The sequence below is a fragment of the Phlebotomus argentipes genome, unplaced genomic scaffold (assembly GCF_947086385.1).
Source record: "Phlebotomus argentipes unplaced genomic scaffold, Phlebotomus argentipes genome assembly contig_6, whole genome shotgun sequence".
Taxonomy (NCBI): domain Eukaryota; kingdom Metazoa; phylum Arthropoda; class Insecta; order Diptera; family Psychodidae; genus Phlebotomus; species Phlebotomus argentipes.
Window position 1 is genome coordinate 3,585,652 of NW_026776145.1, and position 10,223 is coordinate 3,595,874.

Sequence of the window (10,223 nt, forward strand, 5' to 3'; positions counted from 1 at the left end):
TGTACAAGAAATTTCGTTCATAATAAGACAAATCCCGAAAAACAAAGACTTTTCCTGGGTTTCTCTGGACTGCAGTCCAACTAGAATATTTATTAATACGCCTTGATCAGTTGCTCTTAAAGCTACAATTCGTCCCATCAGTTTGTTATTATACTGCTTAGTAATGAGAAAAAAATGAGGAAATTTAAGAACACTCACGAAAATTTTTACAAACTCTTTTTCTTGTTGAGAAAAATAATTTCACAGCTAATCACTAAAGACTTCCAGTCTTCGTCTGATATAATCCTTTGAGCTCTACTTTGCATACTCACCTCCCCAACACACAGTAAATTTGTATAAATAATCTGCTTAGAAAAATGAACTACCTAAAGAATTGGTACAAAAAGGAACTCGCTTGAAAACGACCTTCCTGACTCCTGCCAAAGATCACAGGGATATAAACTCCCTCTCGAATACTTCCGTCTACCATCCTCTGACTGCCTATCGATACCTGTGGCGGGGAACTTCGTTCTTCTTTCCGAGGATCCTCATGAGTTGCTTGGACATGAAGTAGGGCTTCTCCGGAGAGCCGTCATTGCGCTCAGTGTCCTCCAGGAAGCAGAGGAAGAGTGTGTCCACGGCCATTGAGTACACGGAGAAGAAGACAGACGCTATGAGGTAACTTCCGATCGCCACAATTATCACGGGCACGAAGGTGTAGTTGAGATTAAGATTGCTGTGTGGGCTCTTGATGAAGAAGTGCGTGGCCACTCCCATTCCCGCCGAAATCAACACCTTGGCCATGAAGAAGAGGAAATCTGTGACTTTATCCAGCGCAATCACACGCAGGAAGTTTCTCATGAGCAAATTGAAGGCGTCTCGGGCGCTGGCACAGAAGTTCTTCCCATGTATAGCACACATGATGTACGCATTCCTGATCGAGAAGAGTGTAATCAGTGATTATCGGCATTCCAAGGCTATAAGTCTCACCTGTTTAGGAACTTGAGGAACTTCTCCAGGCACCAGAAGAAGCATTTGCAGCAGCAAAGGATACCCCTAGTGACTTCATTGTCGAATTTCTTGAGCTTATGGTCAATGTACTCCAGAATGCAGCGAATGATCCGACATATTGTTATGATTAGTGAGCCAAAAGCTAATGTTCCGAGGTGATATCGCATCGTGCGCCCCATCGAAATGGTGACATTGAAGAAGGGCACATCTGACTTGTGGAATGTCCAGTACCATGTGGAGAATGCCGATGCCAGGACCATTTCATTGAAAGCCGAAACGAAGAAGAGTAGCCAGAAGAATCCCACAACATTCACTGCGTGAAAATATCCCACAACCTTCGGACTCTCTATTCTCTGGAAGTGACACGAGGCTGTGCGACAAGGGGCTCTTTCTTGCCTGAAGAAAGCGCCCTGAATGGGCTCATGACAGTGCTGGTGGAAGAGACTTGGATAGCAAAAGTCCCCATTCTTGTAGATTCCCTCTGGCGGTCCAGTACAAACGCATCCGTCGGGGTTCGTGCTATTGAGTCCCACTACTCGATACACAGGATCGCCCACAGAGGCTAAGTAGAGCCCTACGGCGACAGCGAAGGCGATCACTAGCAAGTACAGAGTCCAGGGAAACAATGGAAAGAATATAGTGGACGTGGTTGAGCTCACAGCCCTGAAAATGAAACGAGAGAAGACATTGGGAGGGTTCATGGCGTTAAAAACGAAGTTTCTTGTACTCACTTGCTTCCCTCCTTGACTAATGCGATAGCGATCACAATCCTCTTTCTCAAAACCAGCACTAGAAGTAATATGATCAGCAGTAGAATGGATACACCTATCATGATGTACAACCACGTGTTCTTGTTGTCCAAGTAGGATTTGATAATGGCATTGATGTTCGTTCCTGGCGCGGCATCGTAGACTGGATTGTCCCTCAATTGAATGTACGTCGTGGCGCTATAGTAGATCACTGTAGGGAAAGCTAGATTATACCATTTCTAAGTATGAAATAGGAACATGTTACCGTATCCTAGCACTGCAATGACCCCAAGAATTGAGAACCAAATCACTGGTGCTGCTATCCATCTCATGATCACAATAAACAGCAGCGAAACAATCATGGTAATTCCAAGCGCTATTAGAATTTGCCACCAGGAATCGATGACATCTTCAACGACCATTTGGCCAATCTGTGTATGAACAAAGTATAATTTAGTAATTCATAAACAGAGAATTCTTTGCAATCCTAAAGGATGTTAGTGAGTTACAAGATAAAAGGAACTTAATAAATAAATTCAAGACGCTAAACTGAAAGAAATAACGTGTTGTTCGTGCTCATTTCTTACCCCATTGATTGTGGAAAGAATTTTTATGTGATCCACTGCTTGAATAATATTTTGCAACTCAAGTGCAAGTTGTTCTAAAATATTTAATGCATTGTCAAAATTGAAAGGAATGCATCGACCATAAACTATAATGAAATAAAAAGAAAGAGAGAATGCATAACTGGGAGAAAGTTGAGAAATAAATTAATTAAATCAGCATTGAAAGTTCAAAAGTTCATCAAAGAAGCGTGAAACATAGATGCAACACATTTGAAACGAGGTGCAGAGTTCAAGAAACACATGCCAAATTAGTGGGTTAGTAATTGCATGCAGAACAGTTGACTTCTCAGCACCTGATGAGCTTCCGTCCTGTTTGTGATGTGAGCCAGAGTGTTGCCCATAAAACGGGCCAAATACGTATTGGTCTTCTTCACTTTGTCATAGATGATCTCACGACCAATGCGACGATTTTCCTCGCACTTCCTGAACGCCGGCTCGTCGCTCTCTGGAGCCGATCGCCCATCAATCTGCTGCCCCACGGGCCACTGGTCCCGGTTCGTGGTGAGGAGAGCCGCTCTGAACACGTCGGTCTTCTTGCTTGTGCCACCCGAATAAGATTTGGGAATTCTGGGGCAACTCGATGTTAACAAATCAGAGATGCACCGATTGAGAACTACACAAGTCAAGAGAATTCATGAAGAAGCCACACAGCATATTTCACAAAATGAGACATAATGGTTACAGAATGTTTAACACAATTTTTAAAAAACAATTTATGTAGATTATGCATCTGGTAGTTTATAATTTAGTGTGAGTAAACTTGAATATTCAAAGCATTTCGCAACTCAATGCATCACTGAGTTTTTTTTTCCTTTATAAGCAAAATTATTCATCATCATATGGTGTTAGATTTTATTCTTGATTATTTAAAATAAAAACATTCAGTGCCTGCTAAGAATACTCAACAGACGGTAACAAATAAGCAAATGCAGCATGAAAATGTTTAACACTGCGCAAAACATATAAAGCAAAATATGTATGTGTTTTTAAACAAAATATCACTTACATGGAACACTCTGCAGATACCAGCGAGCACAGCGATTATTATCCACGTACTCTTTGGCCATCGCATGCGATGTGATGTCATTCTTATCGACATCCACATCGCAGATCAGACGATCCCTAATGTTTTCAATCCTCTCATCTTGTGACAACATATCAAAGAGGAACGGTTCGTCAGGACACTTTTCCACGCACACTTGAGGCGTGGGACAGCCGTTGATGGGCACCGTGATGTCCACACATCGCGAGAGATCGAAGAAGAAGAGATAGGGCTTGTTGAGCACATTGCTGTCGACTCCACAGCGATTGTTTTGCGAGTCTGTTGGCACTAGGAGACGGTCCAGATCACCATTTCTGTAAGCTGAAAGGCATCCAAGGGTGTTTTAGACATCATCGAGATAGATGCTGGGCCACAGTCGTGACTCACCATAGTAAGCAACAACGCCCCATCCGACGAGGAAGAAGACAAAGAGCAAAAGACAGATCACATCCGTACATGAGCGATTCTTCAGAGGTCCCTTGAAGTTCGGGTCATATTTCATGGGCTCACCTGTGAAGAGAAGCACCGGGAATTGAGGTAAGCAAGGAGTATTTTGACTAAAGAACTTCACGCACTATACAAGAGACGATCATTCTCCTCTCTTCCTCGATCATCATCACTGTTCCGCCTTGAGGACGACTTTTCCTTGCTGGAAAAGCAACCCATTGCCAGAATTTTGCCAAATCCTCACACACTGAACTCTTGGGCCGGACTAAAAGAGCCCAAAGTGCATTTGCAGCACTTTTTTCCTCTGTAATGCCACAGTGTCAATTCTCTTTCCGTGCGACACAAAATAAGACACACATTATATTTGCCAACACAAACGCACTGATAAAAGTGTCTCTTATCTGTAAAATTCCATAATATTATATCTAATCTAACTACACACATATACTCGCCGCCCAGATAACACACTCAAACACTTGCTCGAACATGAACTGCAGAACAATTTGATGATACATTTCGCCGAATACGAGAAACTGATTTTTGTTATCATATCAATTGCTTTTATGAGTCAGAGCAATTGTTGTAATTTACCAATACTCTAGAATTACACTTTAAGTAGAGAGCAATCAAATTTTTAATTAAATTTAGACTTATCTACGAAAACATTTGATCAAAATCGATGAGTCAGAATAACAAGACTCGTTACAGTGTGATTTCTCGTGAATTTCTGATCTAGATAGTAATTAAAATATAATTTAGAGATATACTAGGAACTGATGGAAAATATAGAGTAAAACTGGCAGCTGTAAAAGCATCTCGAAGGAAATTGATCTCTTGGAAAGAAACCCGATCGGAATTTCAAGATCATTCTGTATCATGTTCATTAATAATAGCGCGATTAATTTGCATTCTGTGGCGCCCATTTGTCGATCTACTGAATTTTACAGTCTCGAATCGTAGTGCTTTTATTATTATGATCACTTTTTATTGCTCTTCACTTATATTTTAAATGCTTTAAACGCGGAAAATGCATTTAGTTAAGAAGAAGAATGCCTAAATAATATTTCTGCATAAAATACACAATTTTGTAGACGAGAGTCACTTGCACTATGTGTGCTTATTATCGTTAAAAGTATATATAAACAGACCTGCGAAGAGAACATAATCTGTTGCCATGAATCATGAGCCATTGCTCTCAATAATTGGACTATTAGTGACTCGTGGCAGAATTTAAATAGCACTAATGTGATTCTCCCCACTTGATCACCCCAAATAACAATGAAATCTACTATTATTCAATTTTAAGCGCGCATCCAGAGAACAAAGAGTTCTTTTGCATAATAAAAGTGCATAAAAATTCATATAGACTTTATGCAATAACAAAGTAATTTCATATTTATGAAATTCACTTGAATTTATTTCCCATCTACAATAGTTTCGATGTCAGCCACAAATGCTATTTGATGCCATTATTCAATAATTTATATTCTGATTATTTTCTCTGCCTGTATTTTGCTAGTATATGAGAACTGAAAATCACACCAACTTCACTTGAAAAATTCCCGATTGTTGAAAAACACTTGAGAAAATATTTAGGAATTCACAGATGATCACCGATATTTTCTACTATTTAATTCAACTGTGTGAGAAATGTGTGTTGTTTCTGGCACGAGACTTTCTCTCTAATCGCGGTGACTCTCGAGGAAACCTTGAGCAAAACTGACCCGAAGAAAAAAGTGCCTCATAATGACCAAAGAAATAATGTGAAATTTCGTCATTGGAGCTTACATCACATGCTGTCGAGTGTCTTTTTTCCCAATAACGCTAATTTTCTCACTCTCCGTTTCTCTCCCACAAACCCAGCTAGATATTGGAATACACCAAACAGTTGTGGCATCTCTTTTCAAAATTTCCTCATAAACTCACTGAGAATTGTATCATGATATGTGATCAAGACAGAGGACACATGCACTCGAGTACAAGTTCAAGTTTAGAGACATTACGGTTCCATTTCTGCCCAAAGACTCAATAAAACATTCTGCTGCCAGTTGTGGCTACAGCATTAACTTTTTGGCACACAATCAAATTATTACAAATCACACCCACAGAAGACAAAAAATGACCATTTCCTGTCCAACTTTTGTTGATGGCTCCGCCGATTTGTGAGCAAAAGCCAACAAAAGCTGCCGGAGCGCGATCGACCGATTCAGCGAGAGTCAAATGATCACTGCCTCAGCTGTAATAGCGCTTAATTGAATGGTGTTTGGGGAGAATTGAATAAATATGAGAGCGACAGAGACGGCCAGAGAATTATGTGGCATTTCTCTCGACTTTAAACAGTTTATATAGAATAGATAGAACGATGCTGTTTTGTGACATTCTAATTGCACTTTGCATGACGCAGTGAATAAGAACGTGCGCTCGTAGATCAGAATGTGCAGACAACTGTAGAAAACACTCATGTTGAAATTAGACTTATACCGAAGGGAATGCATGGAGACGAGCTTTTGAGCAATGCGGAAAAAGGCAGAAACTGATGTTCTACAAGTTTGTGCCAAAAATATATATTTTTACGCATTGTCGAACCAATTATTGAGGCATTGTGGCCGAGTTACGCTTAATGCTTCCCTTCGAATGTGCGGAGATGGTGGTAGAATTAACTTGTGTGCGCGATTTCACTTGATTGAATAATTACAGAAATATGTGTTTGTCAAATAATGAAAAAATCCAAGGCATTTTAAACGACAATTTAGAGCTAAATCACTCGGAATATAGAACAAATGTGTTTACATATTGTATCAAATATTGCATAATAAAGTGAAGTTAAAAAGAGCGTAAACTGCAACTTGAACTTGATGAAGCTTTATAGCAGATATTTAAACAGTCAGATAACAATCTTCCGTCTATTGCAATAGCTATGACTTCACAACAAATTGTTATTCTAGTAATAAGTTGATTAGATAAAAGATTAGAAACTCTATTTGCATTGACGATGTTCAAGCTCTTATTAATAAACTTTTAATTTTGCATATACTAAGTAAAAGTTTATTATTTTCAATATCTTTTTAATATCTAACCCATAATCTAATTGATATCTAATAGAATAAAATTGTTGAGTGCAGTTTGACTTGTTTCTTTTGCTCTTATTTCTTTATGTACAAAAAAAAATCACTCGACTCGTGCTTAAAAAAATTACTAAACATCCCATTAGTCTGTTATTAGCTTAGGTAATCTATTTATACACCCCGTGATATTTGTCCGCGACAGAATAACGAGAAACACATTGCTATCTTTCAATTAAGACGATAAAATTGTTCACAGAATCTCAAATTTTACTGACAATTGCAAACATCATTGTTCAAGACAATTCTTCAAAGCGTCACGCTCACTTTCATGATGCTCTTATTTGGATGGATTACGTAGATAACTTAATTAATTCTAACTCAATTACTCATTTCCTCTCATCTGTGTCTTCACACAGTCACAAGATGAGGAGTCTAAGAAATTGTCCACTTGCACTCAACTTGAGGGTTTTGCACAACAAACTGCAGATAAACAGAAAACTCACCGTAATCTCTGGCAACGAGTGCACGATCGTCATCCTGTTGTGGAGGCATTTGTCCTCTATGTTTCCTGCAAGAAGAAGTGTGTTGGAATATGAAATGACGATCAACAGTGTCAAGAACATCGCTGGCACTGCACAAAGGAAAGACACCCACTTTGACGGCATGATGGATTTAGGGAAATTTCTCAAGCATTAATTGTGCGAGCAGCCAAGTGAAGAAATCGCGACGCTGTGAGACACCCACAGAAGACTGTCAATAGGCGCGCTTTGCGCAGACTAGCGTTGCTCACTTTTTCGAGCGCTCTTTATCAACGTTGCTTTCAATTAGTCGTTGATAAGAATAGAAGTTTCAATGCGATGCGCTGTTTCCTCGAATTGAGTGCCACAATTGAGGCTTTAGGGGATTTTTCCGCACGATTGGAAGTCTACTGGATTATTGAGTATGGCATTGTTGATGATTTTAGGGCTTCTACAATATCTGGCTGATGAGCGTGTCGAAAATGGCATGAAAAATTCCGAAGCAAGGCGGTAAATGGCAAGAACAGCCCGGAATAGAGTGGTCGTCAAGGATAAGGTGAAGGAGTTGGACTCTCGTCGTGCTATAATTCAGCGGCAATTGTTCCTTCGTGTCTTCGCCAAGGAGACAGGAAGTTGAGGGAATTTAAACAAGTGGTGGAATGGGGGAGTAAACCCCGCTCAGGGTTTCCCGCCGTCCGTCAGGCGCTATTTCCCCGTCTGAGGGTTAGTGACCTATTCTCCTGCGACTCCTGCGAGGCAATAAAATTGGGTCAGACCAGGTGGGTGGCGGGCGGGCGCCACAATTGCCCCCGCGGCGACGCTGGTCACTGCGAAGGACACTCGCTTGGGAGCTCGTCCGCGGCATATTGACCGCCTCACGGCCAGTTGAAGGCTCGAGGATCCACTCCACCACCCTCGTCACGTTCCCGCCTATTACATGTCCATTGTTCAATATTTGGGCCACACATAAATATTGTTATTCACCCATCCAATAAAACCCATTACACACTGCAGTCATTAATAAAAGTGTGAGCAAATAGGGAATATAAATTATTGTTTTTGTTTCTCATGTTTCTCTTCTTTTGCGGAAATCAACGAATTAAAGTGCGTCAAGGTCGTAAAAGACCCACTATCATCGTGAATTCCGGTTTGTTTTTCTCAAAGGCAGTTTTATCTCAATACTTTTTGTCTCGCATCTTTTCACTTGTATTTTTTTGTGTGTGCGAATGAAGACAATACAAAGCAACGATTCTGTAGAGAAATCGTCAGAGTTTTTCTGTATTGCATTAGAAAACGCAAACAAGAGAATATTTCATGAAGAATAATGGAAAATTTCACGTTGAAGCGGTTTAGCACGTGTTGTAAATAGAAATATGGTGGATTAAACCCATTTATTCACTCGAAATTGTAATTATTGATTAGAAAATTGTACGTTTGAACTTAAGTCTTTCTAAGCCTCTAAGAGAAGCAATTTTAATTTGAATGCCATTTATAACAAGGATAGCTTTAGATAGAATAATTGGCGCAATTATAAAATGTTGCTTCTGTATTCACTTCAATAAGTTGTGAATCAATATAATTAGTTAATATTCCAGAACGAAATGCTGCCTAAAGTGATACGGCACTCCAGTTTATAATATAATTACAATTTCTCAAGTGCAAGCTCTGGAATCATTCAAATGAAACACATCTTTTTCAAAATCTAAAGCGACTCTCATTTTAAATGAAAAGAGAATCTAATTATTCAATGGAGCATGAATATGCAGGCCTAATTGGTTGGGAAATATCCAGTTTTTATTAACTTTTCTTTCTTTTCGCGATACTGAAACTTAACCAGAGTGACTCAAATTTTGACTCACACAAGATCAGCCACAAAAAGATTACTGCAAGCGGAACGTCGCGAGAAACAGACAACAAAGCGATACCACGAGGATGCTGATGGTTCCTGAGAGCTTGTCTAGACGAGGAGGAGGACCGAGTGAACTTGATAGCTCTTCGAGAGACGAGAGACTGAGTGGAGTCCTCGGTGGAATCCACATGAACATCCTTGAAATGCGGCAATCGTGAGAGATGCTGGATATTGTCCAAGTCCCGAGACCCTGAGACAAGATATCCGTGATGCCATATGACTTCTGCGCGCGTGGCATCAGCTGATTGTCCCCACTTTCTTCCGTCTGCCCATATTGCAATTCCCCTTCCCACATCTCATCGGAAATCTGCGCGTCGGAGAAGTCACGGTGATGTATTTTCTGGGAATTACAGCATGCGAGGCGAATGAACTTGCCACGAACAAAAGAATCCTTGAGACACGGATCTCATGAAATTTGCACGAAGCCCTGAGGAGCGAATCTCACTCACGCCATCTCACTGTTAACAAGCTCCCGCCGAGAGCAAGGTGTGGACTTCCACTCGGGCGGTTATCACGCACCAGAGCAGAGGAGATTAGCAATGTTTGCGTCACAAGTTGCTGCTGGAATAGCCGAGATGGGAAGCAATTTGCACTGTGCACTTACTTTCATTGTCTCCTCGCGAGTCACTGTTTATTGTTTTGCTCCTGTGGAGCGCGCGAAAACCGTCCAACTCCGCCGAGCGCCACAAACACACAGTCGCTGGTGTCTCCCCAGCACGCTGCTCCCCATCGGCCTTTGGAAAGTGCGCTCTGCTCCAGTGCGTTGCGATCCCACCTCTCGCTCGCGCCCCAGCCAGCCGGCGCGTGCCTGAGCGAGAGGCCACATACACATGAATTAGTAGGAGAGTCTCGTTTGGAGCTTTTCTGTGCCAACATT

At 40.9% G+C, this 10,223-nt stretch overlaps 1 protein-coding gene across 5 annotated transcripts; it reads right to left on the reverse strand.

Annotated features, from left to right (window-relative positions):
• Window positions 1-49: 49 nt before the first annotated feature.
• LOC132265993 (choline transporter-like 2) lies at window positions 50-10,045 on the reverse strand. Of its 5 annotated transcripts, none has more exons than XM_059766837.1 (9): window positions 9,951-10,045; window positions 7,423-7,487; window positions 3,795-3,917; window positions 3,372-3,728; window positions 2,659-2,978; window positions 2,005-2,170; window positions 1,722-1,950; window positions 970-1,653; window positions 50-913 (listed from the first exon to the last, which is right to left on the reverse strand). In XM_059766837.1, exons 2-9 carry the CDS (start codon window positions 7,469-7,471, stop codon window positions 481-483), a joined length of 2,361 nt encoding a protein of 786 aa, XP_059622820.1. In that variant the 5' UTR covers window positions 7,472-7,487; window positions 9,951-10,045; the 3' UTR covers window positions 50-480. The 5 variants fall into 5 exon arrangements, with proteins under 5 accessions (XP_059622820.1, XP_059622813.1, XP_059622805.1 ...); XM_059766830.1 differs by lacking the exon at window positions 9,951-10,045 and adding an exon at window positions 7,574-7,669; XM_059766822.1 differs by lacking the exons at window positions 7,423-7,487; window positions 9,951-10,045 and adding exons at window positions 3,983-4,255; window positions 5,643-6,081.
• Window positions 10,046-10,223: the final 178 nt, after the last annotated feature.

Excerpts from the sequence above, each read along its gene's own strand:
- LOC132265993 (XM_059766822.1), bottom strand. The coding sequence starts at position 4,073 with ATGGGTTGCTTTTCCAGCAAGGAAAAGTCGTCCTCAAGGCGGAACAGT. Across the intron at positions 1,951-2,004 it reads CATTGCAGTGCTAGGATACG|TGATCTACTATAGCGCCACG; the intron begins GTAACATGTTCC and ends CTTTCCCTACAG. Across the intron at positions 914-969 it reads TTCCTCAAGTTCCTAAACAG|GAATGCGTACATCATGTGTG; the intron begins GTGAGACTTATA and ends CTTCTCGATCAG.